Source organism: Grus americana, chromosome 3 (genome assembly GCF_028858705.1).
Source record: "Grus americana isolate bGruAme1 chromosome 3, bGruAme1.mat, whole genome shotgun sequence".
Lineage (NCBI taxonomy): Eukaryota > Metazoa > Chordata > Aves > Gruiformes > Gruidae > Grus > Grus americana.
The window spans coordinates 63384275-63412003 of NC_072854.1; the positions used below are offsets into that span (position 1 = coordinate 63384275).

The 27729-nt window shown below is 36.6% G+C and overlaps 1 protein-coding gene across 8 annotated transcripts in view; it reads right to left on the reverse strand.

Moving 5' to 3' along the window:
• Window positions 1-27215, reverse strand: part of AHI1 (Abelson helper integration site 1) — a 101063-nt gene extending 73848 nt beyond the window's left edge. For 6 of the 8 annotated variants that reach the window (XM_054821172.1, XM_054821173.1, XM_054821168.1 and 3 more), the window contains exons 1-13: window positions 26387-27011; window positions 22355-22426; window positions 21417-21538; window positions 14030-14640; window positions 13306-13463; window positions 12045-12258; window positions 11352-11544; window positions 9702-9797; window positions 8096-8281; window positions 6181-6333; window positions 3823-3955; window positions 2721-2844; window positions 220-449 (exon numbers count right to left, since the gene is read on the reverse strand). In XM_054821172.1, coding sequence (XP_054677147.1) covers window positions 220-449; window positions 2721-2844; window positions 3823-3955; window positions 6181-6333; window positions 8096-8281; window positions 9702-9797; window positions 11352-11544; window positions 12045-12258; window positions 13306-13463; window positions 14030-14640; window positions 21417-21538; window positions 22355-22364 — 2230 coding nt within the window. In that variant the 5' untranslated portion in view covers window positions 22365-22426; window positions 26387-27011. Of the gene's footprint in view, window positions 1-219; window positions 450-2720; window positions 2845-3822; window positions 3956-6180; window positions 6334-8095; window positions 8282-9701; window positions 9798-11351; window positions 11545-12044; window positions 12259-13305; window positions 13464-14029; window positions 14641-21416; window positions 21539-22354; window positions 22427-25366; window positions 25386-26386; window positions 27012-27058 lie in introns of those variants that run through there. The other 2 variants (XM_054821169.1, XM_054821170.1) reach the window with 2 other exon arrangements.
• Between the last annotated feature and the right edge of the window lie 514 nt (window positions 27216-27729).

The window sequence follows — 27729 nt, forward strand, 5'->3', positions numbered from 1 at the left end:
TTTCTGATTACTCTCAATTTATATCAGGGACTTATGTGTCCCTTTGTGTTCATCCAAGTAAGGCATCATACTAATGTATTAATAGCAAACACAGCTAAAACTATTCTATTCTATTATTGCTTTATTTCATAGAGGCAATGTGAAATGCTAACTAGTAACACTCAAGTTGGTCTTCAACTGAAAAGATGACTATTTGAAAAAGTAATACTAAGTACATACCTTCTGCATCAAAACAAAGTGTGTTGATGAAACTTTTGTGACCATCAAGCTCCTGTAGCAGTTGCCCATTGATTTCTTTCACATTTGCATTCCAGATTCTAATCACTGAGTCGTAACATCCTGTCACGACCAAGGAGTCAGCAATTGGGTGGTACTTTGCAGTGTAAACAAATGAAGGATGAGGGAAAACTCGCACTGCAGATGCTGCCTGCATTTCTATTTTCCACATTCTAAAAGCAAAGGATGTTAGGATATCTACTGTATAAAGCAATCACATACACAGGTATAACTAATGCCATATTTTGTCCTAGTGGTTCTAGAAGCAAATGCTTGCAAACACTTAGCACCACCTGTTTATCCCACCAATTTGTTCCACCTATATTTAATCCTTTAATATGGTACTTTCTAACAAGAATTAAGATGCATTTACTACTTTATATAGTACTCTGTCTTCAAAGTAAATTCCTCACTACTTACTCATTTAATGGATATTTTGCACATTTAAAAATATACATAAAGAATGCCATAGAATGGAATAAGTTTCTTTTGTTCAGAAGTTACAAACAAATTAAGACCTTCTGAGGCATCGCTCTAAAAAAAAAAACAAACAAACAAAAAAAAAAAACCCCACAAAGGAACAGTTAGGACCACTAAATATAAATAAAATCCCTGAAAGTTTTATTAAGACAATTACCTACCACACAGTGATTATGATCTCAAGGATGGTTTTTTCACATAAATTCAGTTCTTACTATTCATCTATTTCCTATCCTTCACTACGCATAGCCGTAAGATTTTTCTTAGGAAGTGTTTTTGCTTGATGCTATACATTTGATTATTGAGCCCTCCCCAAAGATGGGTCCATAAAGAATGGAATGGTAACTGGATCATGAAATACGGGTGGGCAGCACTTTTCAGAGCATGCTTAGTTACAATATGGAATTTAATTATTTCAGTGCAACCCTTCCAGGTGGGGTAACTACTTCTGGTGGCTACTGAAGAATTCTAAGCTTACTCTGAAGTGAGTTCATTAAAAAATTGCAATCCCTTAGAGTATAGCAATTAACTTGCAACTTAATGTGCAAAGGTTACAAGGAGTCTACCTACCTTTTTGTTGTTAGAGCAAAACCATTCTAAGAAGTTCATTTACTGCTCACAAATAATGTGGGACTACAGCTTGGGAAGGCTCAGGGTAACATACAAAACACTATATAAAGAAGGATTCACATAAGTTCCCAAATTTCCCCTCAAGTTGCCTTAGAACTCAGTTCGAGAGATGATCCGGATAATAAACTGATAATACCTTTAAAGCAATGGTGCCGTTTGGTCCTCATCCTTCAATTCTACCACGTTTCAATGGCAAAATGCTCCCAATATGAAAGGGAAAAAGAAGAAACTCCTTGCCTCAAATGAGGGTTTTTAAGGAGCTTAAGGCAACAGACAATAAATACAGGAACTAACAACTCTTACTGTGACTATGCACAGTACACAGAAAAGGAGGCAGACCACTACAGTTTCAACTTGCTGCCACAAATTCAAGAATTGAGGAACAGCTGGGCCTTCTTATAGGTAACATAAATGACTGAAATTGATATTTACTTCGACATAAATTATTATTTAATCCACTTCCAAATAAAAAATAAAAACCTGGGCAAAGGTGTCAAAATAGTCTTTTTATTCCTACATATAAACAGCAAAAAAAAAAAAAAAAAGCAGAACAGTTCCACACATACAATATATCATTTAACAATTCTTGTGGCGTTTTAATTATGCAATTGCCTGTAGCATTACTGAGTTGCATAACAGAAACAAGAGATACGGATCTGAAGAGCTAAAAATGTCCTATGAAAACCTATGAAGTTGCTCATAATAAAATTATGCAGTGTCACAGCCATACTTTCATGGGGTTTTTACAGTTTTGAGGGTTTTGCTTTTAAAACTTGAACAGATTAGTATTTTAATATTAACAGCGTTGAATTACACTTTTAAATTGTAGAGGAAAATGTACAGAGTCTCAGAAATAATACTATCAAATTACATTTACAACAATTTAAGTTGAATGATTTAACTTTGTGTCCTAGAAAATAAGATATTACATATATATGTACAGTGTAGCCAATTTATACATGTAACTTGAATCTTAAATTTTCAATTTCCTACCTCGTGTTCAAATTTGCAAATACTACATTCATAATATGGCTATTTCTCCAAAGACAGAATATTCCAACTGTCTCAGTGACTTCTGGAAATATAAAGTCTTTTGGTTTTTTTGCTGCACTGTAGATTTAGACACTACAGTTTTTGAAAAGCTTTGGTCTCTGATATATATTAGAAATTAATATAGGAAATACAGAGTGATTAAATCCATCATGATTTTTATAATATTATAAAGTAAGTCATACTGCAATAAATTCTTAATTTAAAACATTATAACACAGTTTTTAGTAAGAAATGAAACTGGACCACTTTATTTTATGCCAGAACATCTTCATCATACTGACCTGACAGTGCCATCAGAGGATGCAGTAAGAAGGTATTGATTGTCTTTTGACCAACAAAGATCATACACTATGTTAAGATGACCATAAAATTCTCTCAGGAACTCTCCAGAAGGAATTTCATATACTAGTGAAGTTTATATAGAAAAATAAAGATTTTGTAAGTATTTACAATAATTATATGCAATTATTAGTGCAAGGTTTAGTCTAATCTTGGGCTGAGTTTTAGCTAGCATAAGTCAACTCATTTTCTTTATCTTCTCTTTTTTGGAAAACAAGATCAAATAGTTGCTAGATATGCATGGACAGAAAGCATATACCCCCATCTAGTGGTCCAGGGATGTCATGAATGTCTTAACACTGAAGAACAGCCTACTTTAAATTATTCGAACCAGATTAGGATTTTTTTTTTTTTTTTCAATTTTGACAGCTACCCAACCAATCTTTGAAATAGATTAACACAGAGATCATGTTCTGGGGCTGTGTAATGAAGGAATCTAGACTTACTGTTCCTTGCATTTACACATTTACTTTGTATACGCTTAAAATACTGATCTCTCTAAATCTCAAAAGTTCTTATGCAGGGCTTAAGAACTATGTAGTTGAGGCTACTGTGAACCAGCAGCCCCAAGTTTGAGGAATAAGGAATATTTGTAGTTCCAACTGAACTGGACCATGGAAGACAGCAGCCTCCAGCAGTCTGTCTGGAGATGACAGCATTCCAGGTATCTAACTTTCATGACAGGTTAGGAGGAAAAAATTATAGAAAAAGCATGTGGTGGGAGCTAGAAAAGCTTTTTCACTTAAAGCCTTATTATTAGAAAATATGGTCCTTATGCAAATTGATTTAGCATTTCCATTAGACCTCTGCGCAGAAATAGTGTTATTTCATACCATTAAACTGTTTATACATTACCATGTATGAAAAGCCAGTTCCAGCCCTATTGATAGAGTGTTTTCCTCAATGCTCTTCAATGCATAGAATAATTTACAAAACACAATTATAAAACAAAACCTCTAAAAAAAATATTAAAAGTGCATCTTTTGCCCTTTAGTTTCAAACTACATAAGAAAGAAAAACCAAACCAACTCATTTTAAACTTACAAACAATGGGATAGCCATTCCTTCCTGCACATGCTGCTGCCAGCGTTTTCCCATCATGAGAGAAACGAATACAGAAACAGCCCATATCTCCACCTCGCAGGGAAAACAGATGCTTGTTCGGTATGCGGCAAACCTAGCTTTTCAGGTAAGAACTGGGATTACAGTTATGAATATTAACTACACAACGCTTAAGACACATTCTTAATTCCTGTCATGTGTAAGTTTTAAAAAGCTGCTAAGATTTTAAGAGAATTTAAAAGAAAAATGCAACCTTATAAACAGAGACAGTTCTGCTGCATAACTTAGGCCACATCTAGTTTGTATATTCGTTTCTGCCCCATTATTACAGACAACTAACAAGTTTTAAAAACCTAAGAAAAGGAAACTATTTCAATTTTTAATTCAGATTAAGAAATGCTTAATGATGACTATCATCAATAATACAAGCTGTAGAGTTAGACTAAGTCAAGCTTGTTTAAGGAATCTAAGCACAGCTTTTAGTAACTTAATGATTGCAGTGTGAACTCGTAAGACTAACTACAGGCACTCAAACCTTTGGTCTACCAAATCACCTTTAGCATTCCTCATCTGTATTTCCATTCCTGATTTTTTTTAAACATAACTGGAGATAAAACATTGCAAAAAAATTGCACAGGTATTACACTACCTCTTCCTCTCTCCCAAAATATTTCTGCTTTTTCACCCAAGAGCTTTTTCTCCAGAACTAAATTCAAAGTTTAAGAGTAATTAAAATATCCCAAGAAGTTATGTGATTATTTAACCTAAACATGATTTACCTTTATGAATGAAAAATGAATACGAACAGATTCCTATACATTTAAAAGTATACAAATAGATCTACTAATGAAATAATTGAATATACACTATTCACTTTAGAATACAGGTAAACACATCTTGTTAGAAACTATATATGCAATTAAGCCTTCTTATGCTTTTTAACCCCTCTCTAAAATAAAACATTACAATGCTGAATCAATAATTCAGCTCAGAACAAACTTCTTTTATTTACAGGTAATATAGCTACAATTCACATATAAAATTCATTTCATATTTAATTCATATATCAAATAATTCATAATTCTGTGGAACATTTTGCAAAAATAACATCATCCATCCATCTATATCTATGGAGACAAACACAAATATATTGTGGTTCTTTAAAAAGATAATTTAGTTTTAAAGGTAAAACAGTAATTTAAATGTATAAAAAGGAAATGGTAATTTTGAGTGATTATTCATTTTTAAACAAGCAGATCTGCCTTAACATTCTTTGGCAAACAAACATGCCACATCATGCTAACCTTACTGAAACTTTTTCACAAGCCAGCACATCACAAAATACATCATTGCTGCTACTAAACTTCTTCAATACGGACGTGGACTAGTCTAAGAATAAATAAGCTGCCAAATTTTATTTCTATGATGGCAGGCAAATATTCTTAGGTTCATATTTCTCTTGTTTTTTTGATTACACGCTTATTTTCAGAATGGCACCTTTCTGAAAAGTAATGAACGTTAACAGAAATTACACCTTTTATGTACCCTGCTATTTTTGGTAAGAAAATTTCCATTGTAAAAACAGACTTGTCTATTCTTTACTATTTTATTATTATTATCAAGCATTACTGGGAAATAAAATTAAGTCTGTGTGTATTTAAGTGTTCTTTTTGAAAGGATCTGTATAAAGACTACAGTACAGAATCAAATAAAAATCAACATTCTTTGTTAACAAATCTTTTATTATAGAACCATGAACTCACACTAATGCTATTCTACAGAAAAATATGAAATCATTGCATGGACATTCTACATATAGTTGCAAAAATACTTCCTTTTTACAATTGCTAATTTCCACTAGCCACAGTGATCTAAGAGTTAGGATGAAGTCAGCAAGAACCTTCTTAATAAGGTTCTTCAATGAAAGTTCCTTCATAATTCTGTTATACTGTAAAAATAACTTTAACAGAGGGAATAAAACAAAAAAACAAGAAAATGTATTTCCAATCAAGCTGAAATTTGAGAACTGGTTTCCTGTCTTACTACCACTACCTGATAGCCTTACCCTACTCTTTCAAATTCCTAAAGAATTCTGGAGATAGAAATACCTGACTGTTCTGGGAAAAAATGGCTAAATCAATTTATTTGATAAGAAGCTAAGCATCCTCTACTATTTCTGAGAGTTCCTTATGTTTTGTATTTTGTTTAGTATTTTTTTAATTTGCTTTAATGAATGACTTGCTTCAGAATACTTACATCATAAAAATAAAGTTATAAAAAGATAGTAAATCTTTAAATTATTTTTCTTCAAAAAGCAAAAAAAAACCCCAAACACTTCACCTGTCCAGGCAATCTTGTCCATTTACATGGCTCCTTTTTCTCCTCTGGAAGAGGTTCACATGATTTTTTAGATCCCTCCCTCTGGAGCTCACAGAGTGTTGTACTACTTTGCTCCTGCTGAACAGCTATCATAGAGCGGAAAGAAGGAGCAACCTTAAGGCAAACAAAACTAAGTATCAGGAAAAAACATTTTAAAAATGAACAGTGTAATATCTGAAAAGATTAAAAGGTACTTTTCAAATGCATCACATTTTTATATCTGAAGAATAGATTGGAAAAAGCTTCGTACATGAAAACTGCATAGCAAAAATTTCATTTAAAGTAACCAGCAAGTCAGAAAGTAAATCTGAGCTTCCAAAGTTGTGTCAATCAGATGGTATCAAAGATTTTTTAAATAATCGATACTTTTCCATTTTTAGTAACTATACAGGATGGTGAAAATTAGTAATTACTACACAGTGAAGGTGGTGTATAAAAAAAAACTCAAACATTTCAGCATGTAAATAGTTCCAGTGACATTAACCTACCACCTTCAGCAACAAAATCCATTCATGATACAAAAAGATATTACAAGCATTGTCTATTGAACAAACCATGTTCAAGTGTTTCAAAGGAAAAAGGAGGACTGACCACATTTGTGATTTTAATTGTAGGTAAAGTGCATATACTTTCCAAACTTCTCTAAGTACACTTACTGAACTTTACCTACAAGTTACACCAAGCTTAGATTTCACTAAGACAAGTCTCTACAGACACACATCTGAATACCAGACAAAAAGGGATCTGGGCCCTTTTGAGTAAAAGGAAGACTAGGCAGGACCTGTAACACATCTTAAATGAAAGCAGAAACCTATGTATAGAAAACTGTATCATGCCATGGCTCTTATGTGGAGCTCAATCCCAGCCTTGGCAAATCTGGCATTTACAGAACAAGAATTAAATTGTATCAGTAGCCAATGGATCTAAGTCAAGTACAGCTCAGGAAGCCTATGCAAATTCATCACATTGCTTGAGCTTCACAGAGGACTGTAAAGTAGGGACACCTGTAAACCAGTGATAGCACCTAAACATACCAGGAAAACATTCAGACCATGGAGAAGACAGGCTCAGAACACTTCCAGAAAGATGAAGCACAGCTGCTCAAGCAAAGTGCACAGAATTCCTAACAGTCTCAGCAGCTGACTGAGCAAAAGAACTGCAGATGTCATTCCAGTACACAGATCAGAAAAATGTCCCAAAAAACACATGAACTAATCCCAGAGATTAGCTTGGTTTTGGACCACATCTCACCAGGCTTCCACAGATCACCCTTAATAGTAAGAACAGTGAGCAGAAGAAAGACTCAGGACAACTGTAAATACGTATGAAAAATTATGTAATAAACAGTATTGTGCCTGCATTGTAAAACAATAAATGCTGTATTTATCTTGAATGCACATCTCAAAACATATCAATGTAAGCCTGTCTTTAAAGGAGTTTTCATTTGAGAAAAAAATATGACTCACTATAGCTTGAGGGTGCAGGGAATCAGAGTTAAGTGCCTTACTTCTCTCACTTACAGAATTTACACACCTGCATGAGTGTAAAATAGTATTTCTCCTAATAAGAAGGAACATCAATCTTCAGGAAGGTACCCTGAAAGTTTTCTGACTGTCAACAGCAAAATATGCAAAGCTGCAGATGGGAAAGTACACCTGTTTTTCAAAGATGGCTATGAAGGACTGAGTTTGGAATACATATCTTAAGATGCAAAGTTCTTATTATAGCTAGTTATATACTAGCTATTTTATATACTGCATGTAAGTACAGCTTTTATATACATGCATACAAACACACACACTCTAGCTAGTTACCAGCTCCTACAGAAAAGTCTGCATATTTGTAAATATATTTATATTTTATATATTTAACTTACATGATCTGGTAATTTTATGCCTCTTACAGTTACATATAAAGTTGATGGGTAACGATTTCTAGGACATTTCTCCCACCAGTCATAAACCTCAACAACATTCGAATGTGACCTGGTCCTTGGAGGTGGGTAATATAATTGCAGACGGAGTTTTCCATCAATGTTTCGAACTCCATTTGCACCTACAAGCTGGAAGGGTGATTAAAAAGAGGAAAAAATACGTTATATTAACATAGAAGTAATAAAAGTCATTGATCATTTCTAATATCTTAAACAACTACAGTATACTCTGAAATCCACTTCCCATTGGGGAAGTACACCATCCCTAAAAGTGGTAACAAAGTAAGCATGTATTTAAGACCCCCAGGATCAAATCACTAAGATTAAAGCTTAGATGGCAGCCTAGAGGTTTTTTCTTTTCTTTTTAAAGTACTACTTGCTGGAATCACCCAAATCTCAAAGGACTGTCAATCCACAAAGAGCCTCTTACAAATCTGCTCCCTTTGCACGCTAGAGCAAAGGACATTCATAAGGCTTTGACTCAGAGCATAAGCGCAACAAAGCGGTATACCTTTCCAACTTCAGAGGAGACAAGAGTTCTCTCTATTGAACTAAAGAACAAGTGTAACTACTGCCATTAACACTGACCACTGTTTATCAGGACATTTCTACTTTGATACAGATGAAAGGATAATGCAGACAGAGGCAGTAGGAATGAAGAACAGGCCGCAATTTTATTTGTATTTATGGGATGGAATTCATCCTTCCCTTTGTTCAGGAGTAGGGTATACTGAATGTCTGGATGTACAGTTCCCACCAGCTAACCATACACCCAGACACAAGATACCAGACCTCTGATTCCAACAGATTCATCTTGGGCAGAGCTGAGAAGACACTCTGTATGGAATGCTATGGAGGTCCCTCTCCCTTCCTCTAAACTTGCAGTCAGTTGTCTTCTGTATTTCTCATGTTGTGGACTGCTCAATGGCTGTCAAGATCTACCATCCACAGGGGTAGGTATAAATGAACAATCCTCAGGCAAATTAAAACTTGTCGGCTCTCAAAGGCCAAATTGGCACATTGAAGTCTCTCCTAAAAGAGTAAAAAGGCAACGACATGCTGGCTAAATTACCTGTAGCTCATTGCTGCAGCATTTCAAAGTCTGCAACTAAAAATGACAGGCATTTTATAATTAGGCTAGGGAGTATTTTCAAAGACTGGCCAACTGAAAATGCTACTACAATACAGAATAGCTGAGGTACAGAAATTAGTGGATTTGTCATTTTCTTTGCAGAGACAAGTCTCATGAACACACAGAAAACCCTCAAGGAAAACCCCCTTCCGTGTTTTATGAACAAAAGAATTTCTTACGCATTCTATGCTTTCTTGAAAAAATATATATTCTTTACTGTCAAGCTTGTTACTGTCAATTTTATGGGCTGAAGGAAGAGGGAAAGGAGAGAACAGCCAAGTAAGCAAGGATTTGTTTTTCCAGCTCTGCTGCCTGGAAATATTAATAATGTATTCCACTTAGTATGGTTAATATCTTTGAGATAATTGAGTAAAATTATTTATAAATTTTGTTTCTTCATTTAAATATTTACAATACCTTTAGAAATGCCCAACAAATTTTTCGGAAACCACATTCCTGAATTTGTACATCAGAGTTGGCTCTCACTTCATCCATACGTAGAAAATCAAGGATCTGAAAGTATTGGTAGGAATATAAATGTATTTCTAATGAATATATACTTCATGATAATTAAAGATACTGCTGAAAACATGCTAGATGCAATTCACTAAATTAAGCAGATTTCAATTTTAAGCAATTACTAAAACAGTACTTCTTCCACACAAGTATGCAATTAGAAATAACAGATCCTTATGCATTTACCTGATGACTATTTATGACCTGCTTTAAAAAAAGAAGTCTGGTCTTGCTTCCTGTCTGTCTCAATAAAGGAGGAAAACATTCATGTGTAATTTTCATAAATCCTATATAGTTCACGAACCTTACAGATCACAAATCTGACAGGCCAGACCAGCTGTATGTTAATCTAGCTGGAAAATGGCAGTCAAAAAGTTACATTTTCCTTTCCAAGCTTTATCACTTATGTCATACAATGGTTTGGGTTGGAAGAGACCTTCAAAAATCATCTAGTCCAACCCCTCTGCCATGGGCAGGAACATCTTCCACTAGATCAGGTTGCTCGAAGTCCTGTCCAACCTGATTTTGAACACTTTCAATTATGTCCACAAGATTCTTCAATTTTCTGGTCAGTGACCAGAGTCTTCTCATGTTTAGCCACTCCTGGAGATTTATCTGGTATATAAAAAAACCCCTTGGAATCATGCTTTCTTCAAATTGATATTTCAAAAATCATGCTGAAGTTGAACAGCATGCTTTCAGTGTAGTCATACTTTTGGTCCCAACACTTAACACAATTTCCATGAAGAATCTTCACATACAAAGGTAATTACTTTTATGTTAAGCAACTAATGACTCTTAATTCTATAAATGTGTTCACTTATGAGTATCACAGAACATAAAAAAAAATATGGTGATTTTGTATATACAATCTATTTTAAATATAAAAACAAGGAATGGAAAAATATTTATTGTATTAGGTTCCCATTTTCAGGTTAATACTACAGAATCTCGCCTTACAAATATTGCAATACTTAAGCTCAAAATCATGTGGAATATACAACTTACAATTTTTCTTTTAAACATAATTGTATTGGAGGATGAATTAATATTTACTTTGTGAAGGACAGGAGAAGTAGATGTCTAAAATGTTAACAGAAATCAATGCAATAGCTTGCTCATTGGTATGAGGGAAAAAAGGTGTTTCTACAAACAGGTAAACTCCATCTTTGAGTTTCTGGTACTTAAGCTTCTTTTCAGATTTCAAGAATTTGAAAAGGGGAAAAGTGAGATCCTTTACACGTGGTGCCATCCTCTCCTGATCCGGAACGATCTTACCAGCCTTTTCCAGAAGTCTGACAGTTGATCTACTAAGAAAGCTTTGTCCTCACTACTACTACCAAAACAGGGGATTTTCAGTATTAAAAAAAATGTTTATTAGTATTAGCAATAACAATACCACTTTTGGTATCTCCACTTAATTCTGCATCTTAAGGCTATGCTATTAATCCAATATAACTGAAATAAAACACCCGAATCAAATACATACGGTTGAAGAAAACCAGAAAATCATAATGTGCATAAAACGGATGTAAAAATATTTAAACTTACCTCGAAAAACAGGATTACCCGAGGGCTTCCTTCAGTGTTTTGAATAAAATAACTAAAACGCTCATTAAATATGACTTGCTCCTCCCACTCTGGAACTGTTGATTTAGACTGTCTGAAGTCATATGGTTGTGTCATAATAGGAAGAACATGCTCTATTTGTTCTTGTTCATAATAAGATGAAACTTTCCTCTCGCTGTTTGAAAATTTCCAAATAGTTACAATTGTTATAGTGCCTTAAAAGAAACCAACTCAAACAAAACAGTATTTTCAATTGCTGAAAGCAAAGAAACATACAAGGTACCATTTGTTTGACTTTAGAAAAATAATTTCTAAAACCACTCAAATTTTAGGACAATTTGCAATACATATTTAATTATATATTTGCAATCTACACATTTTTGAGATTTAGGAAATTTTCTCTCTGAAAAGAATACAGAATAAACTGTGCTGTAAATACAAGGACCTCAAGAGCAATACAGCAGTGCAGAGCATTTAAAAGTGATGAAAAGAAAAGAAAAATACCAACCTAATTTACTGCAGGTATACATATGTATTATCATAGATGTAGAAACTAATGAATGACCTCACAAGCTTAAAATTCACCATTATTTTCATTATCATATTTAATTTCTAGGGAAGAATCTACATATTTATAGTAATCATTGATAATAGAAACAGTTTATTAGAAATCACCTATGATCTTTCCTGACGTATAAGCCACTTCTCTGATCAACAACATGGATTTTAACCATAGGATGAGATACCAGAAGATCAGTTTTAAGTCGATCGGACCGATGGATATAAACTCCCAACACAAGTTTATCATCAAAACCAAATTTAGACTGAGTTGAAATTTCGGAATTCTTCATGTCCTTGTCATTTTCTGTAGCAACTTCTGTGTTTTCTTCTAGAAATAGGAACAAAGTAAATAGAGGTTACAAAGTTCCACTAGTTAACAGTTTACAGGAGTAAAAATGCTCTGTACTTAGTAATCAATAGTAAAGTAATAATATTTAACATGTTCTTTACGTAATAAAGTTTTGCAGCATTTAAACATGTATGAACATACACATGAATATATATTAATGAATATAATTTATTCCTATTAATAAACATTTTTATTTAAAATCAGAGATCTTCCTCTTGATTGACGTAGGTTCTTCTGTGCCACAATGACTTAGAATCCATACAGTTCAATATCTTGCTCTGGACTACAGCCTGTAGTAGGGGTTTTTTGCTTGTTTGTTTTAAGAAAAACATAAAAAAAAGGTAAGCAGATGCTTTCTCCATGTGCGTTTTCCCTGAATTTACCAAACACTGTTTTCAGAACTTCTTCATTTACAAGTTACAGTGAGACCACCATACTTAACAGATATCAAACTACCTACTCCTCATCAATTTTTGTAATCTCCATTCTTTAACTAATTTCTTATTTTGGCCTCCACAATGTTTGAGGAAACGAACCCTCCAATCTGACTCTGCATTGCATGAAAAAGTATTCCTTGTATTTGAATTGAGCATCAGGATAAAACAGTGGTGATACACCATTTATAGCATAAAGTAAATAAAAATGATAAAATATTATAAAATAATAAAAAGACAATTAGAATATGCATCTAAGTAAACACTGTAAAAGTGATATATTAATTATAATATTAAGCCTAAAAAACATTTTTAACAATTTATCAATTTCACAACTATTTACAGTAAATGATTCTCAAAATTTTAGATTGATACATCAAATAAATTTCTTTACAAATTAGCCCCAGAATTGTAAGAACAAAACTGCAATTAAGTAACTGAAGAAATGTAAGTAATTTCAACACCTCAATCACTTCTGTGTTACTACTATGGACAAATATTTCTGCAGCAGCACAAAAAAAAAAGGAAAGAAAAGAAAAGAAAAAAGACTTGGATAAAGCAGCAAAGCAGCACACCCATTTTGTTGGCAGACCTTTTCCGATTTTCTTTTTAACCTTCTTTGCTTTAGGTTTCTGTTTTTCCATGCTTTCCTCCAGCTTCTGTCCTTCTGATGTCAATAGCCTTTCCAATACCTGATTTTCATTGCCATCCTCTGCTGGATGATGCTGTAGCTCAGAAAGGGACATTGCACTGCAATGTAATGGATTACTGTCAGCAATTGCATTCTACTGCATAATATGGATACAATTGTTCATTACCATTATTAATCCACTTGAAATTTCCTCTTTAGTTCTGGAACTCATCATCTGTGTATCTCAAAAATGCAACACACACTCCCAACATTAGTGTCTTGCCTTTTTCTTTTCTTTCCCTCCTTCATTGCCCCCTTATTTCCAAATAATTGCAGAACCATTCACGTGAACAGAGCTATTCTGCTGGATCAAGGCCGTCACTCATCACTAAATAACCATGCACAAAATTATCTCAAGTTAGTTAAGAGTGAGTTCCACAGAAAATAAACATCAGATAGTAATGGAGGAATATTTTTTTAAAAGTTAAACAGAATCTGTGAGTTAAATATTAATCCTGGCAGCATTTTGAAAAACCATTTGGTAATATTTTTTCATAACAGAATCATCCAGTTCATCAGTTCAAAAATATGTACAATTTATCAGAAAGATTCTGCCTATATTAAAACAAAATGAAACATTTTGCCTAAGATTCACAGATACATGGTATACAGTTTATCATGGTACCTTGTTTCAGCTTCACTTAAAACTGCTTTTTCTTTCTTCTTTTTCTTCTTTTTGCCCACTTCACTGTTCAATACAACTTCATGGCTTTGAAAAGTGGAGGTAAATTCAGGCATCTGTTCTTTAAGTTTCATTCTTATTTTCTTTTTAATTGCATTTGCCTCATCCTGAGCCACATGCAGCTGATAGGCTCGAATTAGCTCTTCTTCCTCTTCTAATTCAGTCAGATTTCTTGGTTCAGTCAAGGAATTTTTAATCTTTCTATCACCTTCTTGATGAGGTACATCTGTTTGTGATTTACTTTTTGTTTTCTTCTTTGGAAAATCATTAGTCTTTTTCTCAAAATTCTCCAATTTAGCTTCATATAAATTTTCCTCCTCATTAAATTGTTCTTGTAACAGTGATTTCTTTTTCTTCTTGTTAGACTTTGGTTGCTTGCTCTCGTCTCCGCTAACAATATCATTGTTTATTTTCTCTGCAATTGAGGCCGCCTCTCTCAGTTTATTTTTTGAAAATCGGGGACTCTCTTCTTCAGGATTATATGTGTTGTTTATAATTGCTTCATCATTCACACTCTCCTTAGCTAGATCAATATTACTTCTAAAGGTGTCAAGCTATAAATGAAAAGAACATAAAACATATTTGTACTAAAAATTATGTTCTAAGGATAAACATAGTACATTATGTTGTTTCTTTCGCAACATTATACAGAGTAAAATGAAATCAAAGATCTAGTTATTTTCTTGTTTAAAATTTACAAGTGACAGATTGAAAGGCAAAAGAAAATTCACAGTGAAAAAAACATTTTGTGTTTGGGCAGTTCATCCTCAATTTTGTTTCACTATGTAGGCTCAGGTGTTTTCAGTCTCTTTTACTCAAAGTTGCTTGCCAAAGTTTGATGATGAAATTATATTACAAAGTGCTAAAACTGAAAAACAGATTTCCATTAAGACTTTTTTTTTTAAAGTGTAAAGATGAAAAAAAAATCCATATTATTCTTAGCAAAATGACAGAGAGTTAATCTATGACCAGTCTAGCAAAAACAGCTAAGATAAATTTCGGCTAATGCACATGTCTGTGCACTCCTTCTGCCAATTTTTGGTGTTTTTTAGAAACCTCCTTCAGGTTTCTATTCCTGGTTACTAAAAGTTATAATGCTCCATCCCTGGAAACATTCAAGGCCAGGCTGGATGGGACTCTGAGCAACCTCATATAGTTGAAGATGTCCCTGCTCATTGCAGTGAGGTTAGACTAGATGACCTTTAAAGGTGTCTTCCAACCCAAACTATTCTATGATAACTGCAAACAACACAGCAAGTAACTAAGGCCTAATTCTGTAAGGAGCTCAACACACAGATCTCTGTTCCTTGATGGAACTTCTGTAAAGTCAGTGAGGTTCATTTACTGTTGTCTTACATAAAAATCTCTGGAGTGTCCACATGAAACATTAGAAAGGACTTTAAAACACAAGAAAGCAAATTTAAAAAAAAAGTTGGAGAAATATTTTTCTCCAAGTATCTGCATACTATCTTTTCTTTGCCAAGACCATCTTCCTCCCTCAATAAACACAGACATCTTCCCCTTCTAGCTGGGATACTTCTCCCAGTTACAGAATCATGTTTGCCTCATACATTTTTAAAAAGGGACAATACGTGTAATAAGTGATCACCAAAATGTACAAGATTACAAGAAGAAAACACAGAGAATGAAGTTGCAATGGCAATCATGCTTTTGGGGATGGATCCTGACTTAATGCCCACCTGCGAGAATTAACAGTGCATGACTAGAAAGAAGAGAACATTCAGTGTTCAGTCATCTGTCTCCATATTGTATGCCCTCAATTATGTAACCTGGAAACCTTCATCACCATCTTGTTTTATTCACATCTGACATTTGAAAAGAGAACATGGAGAGCAAGGAAAGTATTGAAGAAAAGGCAGGAAAAAGAAAGGAAAGTTTGAAGTACATGAGTAAAAGCACAGAAGAGGGGAAAAAAAAATCAAGGAAGTTTATTATTTGTACAAGAAAGTTGTCAAATAAAAGCAGTGGGACAAGAAAAATACACCAAGACAAAGTTTAACATGGAACTAAAAGCTGATGTCTGAAACTAGGCAAAGTTTACAAAATGCACTAATCAGACTTACTAATGCTACACGTTAAACAACACTGTCCTAATAAAGGAGGAGTTAAAAAAAGAAAGCATCTAGAATTTCATGCAAGTATGCTTATCCAATACATCAGAAAAACCTAAAGACATTCATATATCTTTCCAGTAGGTAACTTTATTTTTAGCATCCTATGTCTAAAAATAGTTTAAATTATCTTAATATCAAATCATGAAAAAAAACTGTCTTTGTACCTTCATCTTTTACTTGCTTATATAGACCAGCAACATCCTCTTTATTCATAAATCAATGATTTAAGAGGATGTGGAAGATTTCATATAACTAATTTGAAATACAGAATAGAGTAAGGGAAATTAAAAAAATGCAACAAGTTTTGTATAAACTAAAAAAACAAAATAAAGCAAGCTTTGTATAAACTAAAATAACAAAACAATGCTTTCTAATAGGTTGTCCACTTCCTTATCTGCTTTTCTACAGACAGCTTTAACTGCAGAGTATTAGGAATGAAGTTTAAAACACACTGGCAGTTAAGACTCAACAGTGACCAATAGCTAAGGTCATGCTGATTTTTGCCTTTGATAGAACATTAATCCATTAAGCCCAAGAAGTAGAATTCTTTGAGAATTCCTAAACAAAAAGCCTGTGTGTTTGACCTGCTCAAGAGTTTCTAAAATAACTCTGATATTCAAGAATCATTTCCACAAAGAAATCTAGCTGTTGCAAAAACTTGCTTGAAATATTTACTAGAACTTGTTATTTATTATGTCTACAAACCAAAACACACATCCACAAATGTGTCATGAATAGGAGCAGCACAGAGTCACTTAATTATAGCAAATTTACTCATAAGGGAAAAAAACCACAGAATATCCTCATAATGAAATAAAACATAATCTCAAACTACAGCAAATTCCAGGAACATTAAGAGATACTGCAGGTAGCACAAGACTGCTTCAGCAGTTCAAACAAATTCCTCAGATACACAACCTTTACAATCTTAACTCAGGCCACTTTTCCCACATGTTGTAATTACACGATGTAATTAACCAGAGAGGAAAGATGGGAGGGAGTCACAAAATGATAAATTAAAATCCAAGAGGTCCACAAAAATCATCAGATTAGGTCTCAAGCAGAGGCAGGGATACTGGTATAGATTGTCCATTTGAAATGCAGGACTGAAAGAGATCAACTAAGAGCAATCGTCTATATATAAACACATTTGAACTGAGTCAGAAAAAGCAGTTAGGCTGGAAAAGCAGCTCAGAGGATAGGCCTGTCTCTGGAATAACTCCAGAGGGTTGCTGACCTGAACCTGACCTCCTCAGTTAAAGCACGGAACAAATGAGAAGGCATTTTTTTTTCTTTTTTTTTCTTTCCCCGAAACAGCTCCATGGCCACCTTAGGACACCGGGGCAGAGGAAGCACTCTTCCCTAAGAGCAGACCTACTTGCACTACTGGCTTGATAGGAGCAAGAGATGGGCACCAGCCAAGGGGCTAACACACAAGGCTCATACCACAATGAGCCAACCCCAGGTCACATCACTTGCCGTTTGTGTTCCAGAGCTGACAGCAGGGACAACACCTAATAATCCTCCTTTTTAAAAAGGCTGCTCAAATACACGTGAGTGGAACCTGGAAACTCATCAAGTGATTTTGGCAAGGTATCTGGAAACTCAGATAACCGGACTTACAGAAGCACCTGAACTTCTTCCCATAATCCAGACACATCTTGAAAAATTAGGAATGAACATTGCCAGCCCACTGAAGGGCTGACACGTAGTGGTTGTAAAAGACCATTTACTTACAACTGAATTGGTAACGAATGTACTTGTGATGCTGGCTAGTTGGGTGGGATGTTTAAGAAAATTTTAGTGCACTAGGGAACCAATTTTACTGCCATTGCTCATGTAAGACTACAAAATGTAGATGCTCAAAGCTAGAACAACTTTAATTTACAGATAGGATGGGCTTGGAGAAGTTTCACCAAATTTTAACAGAAAATATTGAGAAAATGCGTAGGTCAAATACAGAGTCAACTATTAGCAGTTCTCCTGTTTTAAATATAAGAAACAAAGGGCTAAAACCCAGTGGAAATCTCAACAATTATTCAGTGCCTGTCAGCTTATGGAAAAAAATGGGCTATCAAACAGACCCTGGGAAAATTCTACAACCTCAGAGCTCTGCAGGCTGTGTTTTATATTTAAGACAGAACCTAAAGTACTGAATTACTCAGAAGAAAGCTGTAAAACATCTGTATTACCCAAAAGAATACAAGAATTTTCAAGCCTGGAGATAGACTCCTATTACCTGTACCCTCATGAAACTCCAGACTCCAACCTGTCATCCAAGGCTTTATGAAGAAAGGGAAGGAGAGGACTCAGTGAAGCAGGAAGTAAAAAGCTTCAAATGGATAAATCTGTTGCAGTCCTGCCTTGAATACAAAACCTTAGTTATCGATGCGTGCCCATCCCAATATATCAAGCTGGTCAGACTACAGTCTAGGGAAGAAGTTCTTGCTTCCATAAAGGGATCTTGCTTCTCACCTGGAAGAAAACTTCACTGACATTTTCTGAGTTAAACATCCTCCTTTCCACCATGAAATTTAGATTGAACCAAATAAACTCAATAATTTTCATGCTGGCTTTAGACAGATTAATCTACCTGGGCAAAATAGTCTAAGCATTGCCTGGTCTGAAGCTTGTCTCATTCTAACAACTTGTAATAGGAGGCACAACTGGTAATAAATATGGTGACTGTTAGCCCTGGAAGGGGTGCTAGCAAATTCACTTTCTGACTGTGTCCCAATTTCTTGCTTTTTCAGCTGTGCCTTCTGGCCTCATACCCATTGCCCCTGTGGCTACCAAACAACAAAGCTGACCTTGCACTGGCCACAACTGAAGTCCATCTCCATCACAAGCCCCTCATTCCTATCAGTTGTGACTTCAAACTCATCCTGCCCTACCGACATCAGCTCTTCCTCTTCCAGTCAGGCTGCTTCCTTTCTCCCCAGGCAATGGACACACAGAGCAGAGCAGGCAAGCAGGCAGTCTCCTTACCCTCACTTCTGTCTTTTAACATCACAGCAACCTCCTGCAGCTCCAGAACTCAGGTTTCAAGGAAACAATGGACTATGATGGAAGAGGTTTTATTCACCTAAGAAAGCCTAGGTTCAGTAAAGACAAAAAAAAGAAGCAGACTGGAACATTTCCAGTGGAAATATGCTCTCAACCATGACCTGTTTCTGATCAAACCTGGGAGACCATTTATGGCAAGCGTGTGACACAAACATGGCCATCACTGATAAATTTCACATTATTTCAAGCTATGTGAAACTCTATACAGTTAAATTACATAAACTGAAGAAAACTGGAACAAAACCATCCAACCTCCTCCATCCACCTCCTCTTTCCCTCCCACACACGTTTATTTCTTACAAAGAAATGACTGGTTATTTGCTGAAGCTCTTACAGAAATTTCTACTTGAATGCAACCAGCACGGAAAATACCAACCTGAGCTCTTGCAACTTTGCCACGCTTTAAGGAAATATTTAAAATGGTCCGTATTAGGTTTCAATGCACATTCTCCTCAAGTTCTTAGTTTTTTAGTGCTTTGATTGGTAAAAATCTATGGCTTCAACAAAACCATTACATTAGGCTTCCACATGGATCCTAAAAAAACTTTTCAATTTGTGTATATACCACTAACTTTTGATTCAGTTCACTGTGATTTTAAGTGTTTCTAGGTAACTCCAAAACACTAGTGTTTTACATCAGAGACTTCTGGAATGGAAACAAATTTTAAAACCAAATTAAGCTTAAAATATTTATGACTAGTTGCATATGAACATACAATCATGTGCTTAAAAATACTTATAAAGTGCAGATTTAAAAACTCATGTTTCATCAAAAAAGTAAACTTAACCAAGGAAGAATTGTATTTACACATATGCCAGCAAAAAAAGGAAAACACCCACCCTTTAACTCTTCTATGCTCTATTTTAGATATCACATTGATTCTTTGTATAGATTATTGACTAGATACCATATACTTCAAGGAATGTAAAATAAAAAAAAATCCACACAAATATCAACTTCAAATTGTCAATCTAAAGACAAAATTATGTTTCAGCATAACTAAGTTTAATACAACTATTCCAAATATACTTATATATAATAAATACATGTAACATTCTGATATTATATAAGATACCACTCCTTTGTCTTAAGCGAGTATTAAAGAATGAACATTCACTTCCAGCATCTGGTATGGATAGAATTCTAAGAAAAAAGACTGAAAATATGAAACCTAATAGAAGGAAAATAAAAAACCAGAACATTTGTCTTTTAAGCAAATTGCTTTCTTTTGAAATTCCAAACATTGTAAGTCAATAATCAGTATATATAGGATTCATATTAAACATTTATTCTTCTGTTCAGGAAAAAAGCTACAATATGAACCGTAAATTAGAGGAATCTCTGAGGCTCTCTTAATGAGATATGCCACAAACAAAAATGTCATCTAACCATAAGGTCAGGGTGACAGACTCATTCCTCAGCTGCAAGTCACAAGCTAAGGCCAAAATCTTTAAAACAAATCTTTATACGTGCGTACTGCCTAAGTAGACATGTAAACACAGGACCACTCAGACACAAAGCTGAGCACAGCATATGCAGAAATACGCTCATTACTGAGATCAAATTGAAAAAAAAAAAAGTTTCATATGTTGCTTAATATTGTTTGTAAATTCTTATTCTTATACTAGTAATTTTTAGAAAATGGACTAAAGTTAATGATTATCTCTAATATTTTTATAAATGCTCATCAGTTATCAATTCACAGATACATAATACAGATGTACCTATATTACATTAGTACTCTCAAAATTAAATACTTTTACAGCTATAATTCTACTAGTCAAACACTCAAACTCCCACTAAAGTCAATACTGAATTTGAAAATCTTAAAACTTTTCTGAAAAATATTAATGGAAAAACATGACTGGCAGGTTTTAAATGGATGCACGCCTGCATGTGCCACTTCCTTTTTACCAGTATTATATTCTATATAATTTTGGCATACCTCCAAATTACAAGGACGCATTGCTGGTACACAAACAAAAAATAAAAGCCACACACATGCAGAAATATACTTTATACTTTATTTTTTTAAAATGCTTACATCTCCTTTCTACAATATATTTTCCTGACGTTTTTTTCCATTAAGAAGGGCAACCAAACAAAGCTTGCATGTGTTCAAACTCACCACAATATTCTCCTGAGAGTGAAACTTCTTTTTTTTTGATTTCTTTGTGTCTGTTAGGTCAGCATGACGTCTGAAGATTTCCTCAAAGCGGACTTTGGTTTTTGCCTTTGCCTCACTTTCAACTGCAAAAAGAAATCTAGTACAATTCACTAGCTCAATCATCACCATTGCTAAAAAAAAATGCATAATCATGCTTTAAAAATTGCAAAGGACAAGAATTATTTTATCAGGGAAAGTTTACCAAGAATTATTTCCACTGACACCATAAACCACACAAGGATAACTCAGCAACACTGTAAAAACACACCAGACTATCACTGTTGCTGAATTCAGCACCATCTACTCTGCTTTCTGAAGAAAGCACATTTTGAAGAGCACAACCATCAGGATCAGCACAAAACCTGGGCTAGCCAAAGCGGAGGACAGATTATTGCCCTTGCTGTTTATGAACAGTAGCACACTAATAACGGAGGTGACATGCTGTCCCCAGGAGAAGCAGCAGCTCTGGGTTCTTAAGGAGTCTGGAACCCAGAGGAGCACCACCTTGAGACAGATCTCTAAGAGGCAGGAGCATGCACGGATCCAAAATCAGCTGGAGCTGAGAATCCCTGCCTTTCTGTGAATCATGATACTGCTACCAGCAGCATTTCAACCCTTGAAGAAGTAGGTGGTTTAGCCCCCCCTGAGGTGATGCTTAATTTGTAGCTAAGTAAAAATGCGATCTGGCACACCACTGAAAAAGGCTGCTGAATCCTCCATTATGGCATATTTACCATTGTCACTACATTTTTTTTTTAATTTTAAATTTAGGGGGTCTTAAAAAAAAAAAAGCAACACTTTGAAAATCAGTTATAAACATTAAAAATTTATAGACAGAAGTAACTGTTATCATTTTACTATAAAATATCTGTTGGAAATCAAACACAAAGTATTCTTACCTGCTGGCATTTTCAGTCCTCAGTTAGAAGTGGCCCAACACACCAGCTGCTTCTTCCTCAGAAGTCACCATTCTATTTAAAGTAATTAACAACTTTCATTAGCATAACTGGTCCAGAGACTTGAAGGCAACAATTGAATGCATGCTAGTAAATATCAAGGATGAGTACAAGTCTTCTAGGGAAATATTTATTTCTAGACTCTGTCTAAATTATAAGAAGTTCTCTGCCATCCAAGCTCAGGATTCTCAGCATCCATCTGATATTTGTTATTTGAGAGTAAATGAAAACCAACACTACAGCAGTTTAATATATTTCTGGGCAATAGCCAAATACTGCAGTACTGTAGCTCTCCAGTCTTCTAAAAAACCCTACAGTTTATTTAAATAATAATATCTCATGAAGACATTTATATTGAAACCTTTCTAATCAGGTTCCTATCCTGATGGCATCATCCAGGAAGTCACGTTGTAGCCAGCTGATAGCTTTCAATGCAAAGAGTAGTACCTGCCAGCAAATCTAACATTATTACAAATCTCTAAATATTTATGTTTACATAAAACATTAGTATTTTATGCAAAGCAGACAAGCAATTACATGAAACTCATTTCTCTAAACAACAAATGTTAGGCCTTCCTGGTTGCAGATAAAAGCCTACAAATATAATCCAAACAAAGCTTGAGGGCAAATATAAATATTACACAGCTTTATCTTTTCATCAAGAAAATTCAGAATGTTTTACAAAAAACTTGAATACAAAAAGCTGTTTTGTAAACAGTGGAACTAATGAAACCTAGCTTTCTATGAATGTGTTATGTTCCCCTTAGCCTTCCATGCAATGAACTATCGTACCTATCTCCATAATCGCCCATCAGGCAACAGCTCCAAGTTCTCACAAGGTAATGCCTCCTGTTAGACACCACTAACTCACAGTCACTGGACACCCAGATTACATCTATCCTAATAAATTAAGACATAGCATTAAATACTGCCAGACTATATGGTCGCATTGTTCCTGGCACCATTTTAGTCCAAGCCACCTAACACTCACCCAAGCAATTCCTGGGTACAGTTTACGAGTTAGTATGGATTATTATTAATAGACAGTATGCATATGTGGCCACTCTGATTTGGGGCTAACAGAGTTTAATAACATTAAAGTGGGCCAAACACACCTCAAGACTAAAAATCACTGCTGGGAACACACATCTCATCAGTATAGGCAAGAGCTGAGGCTACACTTAACATCCCCAAGCATCTGCACTACTGTACCCTCAGATCCCTCTCATCTCTCTTTCACAGTGTTACTTACCTCTTCCCTGTCCCCCACAGGCTACATACTGTCACATTTGTTACTTAGAGTAGTTTGGTCTACTGGCTAGCCAAACCAAACCAAACTTAAGAAAAAAAACCAAAAACCCAAAAAATCCCAAAAACAAGCAAAGTGTTAGCATTGGTTTCGGATTATAGAAGTGCTGATTAGTCAGTTGCCAGGTGTAACTAGTTTATTTCATGTAGTAAGCAAAGCATTATACTAAGTATCCAACAATTTAAGGATGTTTGAAACGAGCAAGGATGATGACAAGGGAGTTCATATGAAGAAAAAACCGCTTTGTTCTGTAATATGCTTCATCACGTCACTGACGAGGCAGCAATATTTTCATTAACTAAAATATGTTTTGACTCCTAAAGCAAAGCTTTACTGTCACAACTAAAACGATAAGTTAAAAATAACACTTCTTACAAAAAATGAAAACAGAAAATATTATTGAAAAATAAACCTGCTTTTGCAATGTATACTTAGTTATACCAAAAGACCATTTTAAAAGTACTACAGTCATTAAGTGCTGCTTTTCAAGTAGTTGACTCACAATTGGCTAGAAAATACTTATAAAATACAGCAGATTCTATCACTTTAATCATTCACTGAAGATTGCAGGAACATGTAAAAGTCTCTTATGATTAGTTGAGTGATTCTAACCATCCCTCGGAAAAACTAATTACAAACAACAAATGAAATGCTGAAATGCTCTTAAATTTAAAACAAAAAATATGAGAGACAATATAGAACACAACAGCAAAATACCTGTTCCAAGTATGGAAATAAATTTAAGGTCAAAGGTTAAATAAATCACACCACAAAAAACTACAGGTAAATTAACTGTGCTTATAATGGAACAAACAGCTTTCCAAAGGCTACGCTCACTTCATATCTGCCAGCACTCTCTGTAAAATGCATAGTCTTGCCAAATTCACTGGTGAGTGCATCACCTCTATTTATTCAGTAAAAGTCTGTATCTCTTAATTTTATTGCCACAAGAGGAAAGTCCTCTAATGATAGTGTTATTATTTTATAGACATTTCTAATTTAGAATTACATCACCTTCAACATGGTGCATTAAAGCAACTATTAGACTTCTGTAAATATAGATCATTAATCAACAAGAGTTTACTCAGTGTAATCTCACCTTAAAATAGGAAAGATTTAATCGTATATCAAAGTTCAGCAACCCCAGTGTCCCAATCTGAATAAACTCAGTTTTCATTAAGATTAATCTTGTAAAATGCATTTTTGCCCGATCAGATTTGAGCTCTTCCATGTTAGTTAGTATAAGGCAATCCAGGAATGACAAAAATACATATTTGGAACAGTGGCATTTTCCAGCCATCAGGAATAACCAGGAAAACAAAATCACAAAGCCCAAACTTCCAAGAATTACTATATATTTTCCCGAAAATCATCTAATTTGCTCTTCTCTAATAGCCCATCTGTATTTATAAATGTGATTCTACATTAAATTTTTGCTCTTTTCACAATATTTTACAATACTCACTGAGCTGCTATATTCTGCATCCATAATATAGGTATTCTCAATGCAAAACATGCCACAAAGCCCACTATTCACAAAACCCCACTTTTACTGATCACTGGAAAAAAAAAAATCAAACCTGTACTATAATGGAGCAGAATACACAGAATCTGTACTACACAACGGGAAGTGACAAATTTCCTACCTAATTAGGACCATTTAGGAAACTGAGTTGACAAAATACAATTGCACACTTCAGGATTTTCATGAACTAAATCCCTTGTTTTTCTTTTATCACAAAAAGTGAATGCAGTCTTCAGTGGCTGAAAACAAGCAGAACATCAGGCCTTGTTTACTGCTCATCTTTTAGGTGAGATTAGTTATCATAGTGGGAAATCTTGGATTTTACTAGTAGGGTTCTAATTCAGCTATCTGTAGGTGCTACTTCAAGATCTGAAGAAGCTTTAACTCAGAATTATACAGCAAAACAACACTGAGTCGAATCAGTTCCTCTCCACTAATGATAAATGTGACATCAAAAAACAATCTGGTTTTACTCATAAAAATTCAGCATTTAAGTCCAGAAAACTGACAAACAGCTTTATTATTACCATGTAAATACCTATGTACTTGCATATCAGATAAACACTACTAAAAGTGCAGTAGCTTTCTACCAGATTAGATGAGCCTGTGAAAACTTTCTGGTCACGCTAATTTAAAGGATGTTTAAAAAAGCTGGTGCTACCCATCAGAGTTTTCTAATACTAACGTATAGAGTAATTGCTGGTTTTTTCCTAGTGGATTTGGCACCTTTTGTTGGTCAGGAGGAGGTTGAAAACAGTCTGTCTGCCCTGATGGCTAAACTTCAGTTTTCTATACGGAAATACAGATGATTTTCATTGTTTACTACATTTTAAGTCTCTGCCTTATCTTAGATCATAATTATGAAAATGGGTTCTCATCAAGAGACCACCCTAAATATTTTAATTTTCAAAGCGGCATTTTGCTCTGCATAGAGAAATAACGGTAAATAACAAAGGCACATTCCCAGTACACGCCACAACTGGACTAACCGATGGGGTTAACTGCATTTAATGTACAGATGCACATTCCTCGTGCGAGGTAGGCATCACTGCTTTGGGGCTTAACGTGTGAGGTATAGAGAAACACTTCATGTGCTGCGGGGTAGAAACTGACCATGTAATCTCAACTACAAAGCTCGTACCGAGGCGGGGGGGGAACTAATCAAGGGATTACGGCTTCACGCAGCATCGCTTCATGCCGCCACGCTGCACCGAGCCCCGAAGACGACAGACACGCTGGCCTCCCTAGGCCGCCTGTTCCGCTTGCCCGTACCGGAGCCCCCGGCGTTAGCCTGAGTAGCCACGCGAGGGGCGAGGCCCAACTCCTCCCGTTTCCCGGAGCGCGGCGAGGCCGCCCGCGCATCCCCGCACTCCCCGGTCCCTCGGCAAGGCAGGGCAGGCTGCCAGCCGCCCCCCGGCCCCGCCACCGGCCGATCCCCGGGCGCCTGATGCCGCCCGCGCGCGGCACCGCCGCTGCCGCGCGCGCCAACGGCCGCACCACAGCGCGCTCCGTAACGGCTGCCAAGCCCCCGGCTGAGCCCCCAGCCCCGGGCGGGAGGGAAGGGGCCGGCGGCGGGAGAGGGGAGGGCCGGTACGCGGGAAGGGGAGCCGGGGGAGGGAACAGCGGCGGGGAGGCGTGCCTCAGCCTACCCGCCTCTGGAACCGCGCACTAGGACGAGCGGCGGCGCCCGGCGAGACCCCGGCCGCACGCGGCCTCCCCGCCCGCGGCGCAGGCCCTGCCTAACGACCGCGGCCCCGCGGCCCCGCTCCCCCCCACGCCCGCCGCGCCTCCGCAGTGCGAGGGCACCACTCACGTTAGCTCCGTCCGCTTCCGTAGCAGCGCCGCGGCGAGCCGGTTGCTATGGCTGCCCTGCCTCCCCCCGCCAGTGGTCTCCCCGTGCTCCCCCTTCCCCCCCCAGCTCCGCGCAGGTGGTTTTGCCGAAAACAATCACGGCTGCCAAGGAAACAGCGTACGTGGCGCATGCGCGCAGGAGAGCGGGGTGAGGCGAGGCAGGAACGAAGAACCCGCAAGGCCTGCGTTTCACGCCGGGACGCTTTAGACAGAGCGCCCTCGTGTATTTTCCCGCCGGAAAGTCGCGGCGGCAGTGATGCGCATGCGTGATACGACCGAGCGGCGTGAGGGACCGCGCCTGCGCAATAGGGGCAGTCTCGTAGGGACGAGGAATGCGTGCGGGAGCGGCGGGTGCCTGTCGTCCTTGTGCGCATGCGCGGCCCTGGCTCGGCTCAGGCTGGCGGGACAGGTGGCGGCTCTGCGCAGCCTTGGCGCCCTGAGGCGGCGGGAGCGGGGCTGGGCCCGCGCCTGGGCCCGGCGGTGAAAGGAGGGAAGCCGGCTGCGAGCGTCCCGGGTTGCCTGCGCGGGCGCTCTTGCCGCGCGTCTGCCGGCCTGGTGGCGCCGCTTCCTGGCCGTGCCGCCCTTCTTTCGCGGCGGCCTGTCAGGGGGGCCCAGAGGCGCAGCAGTGCTGCC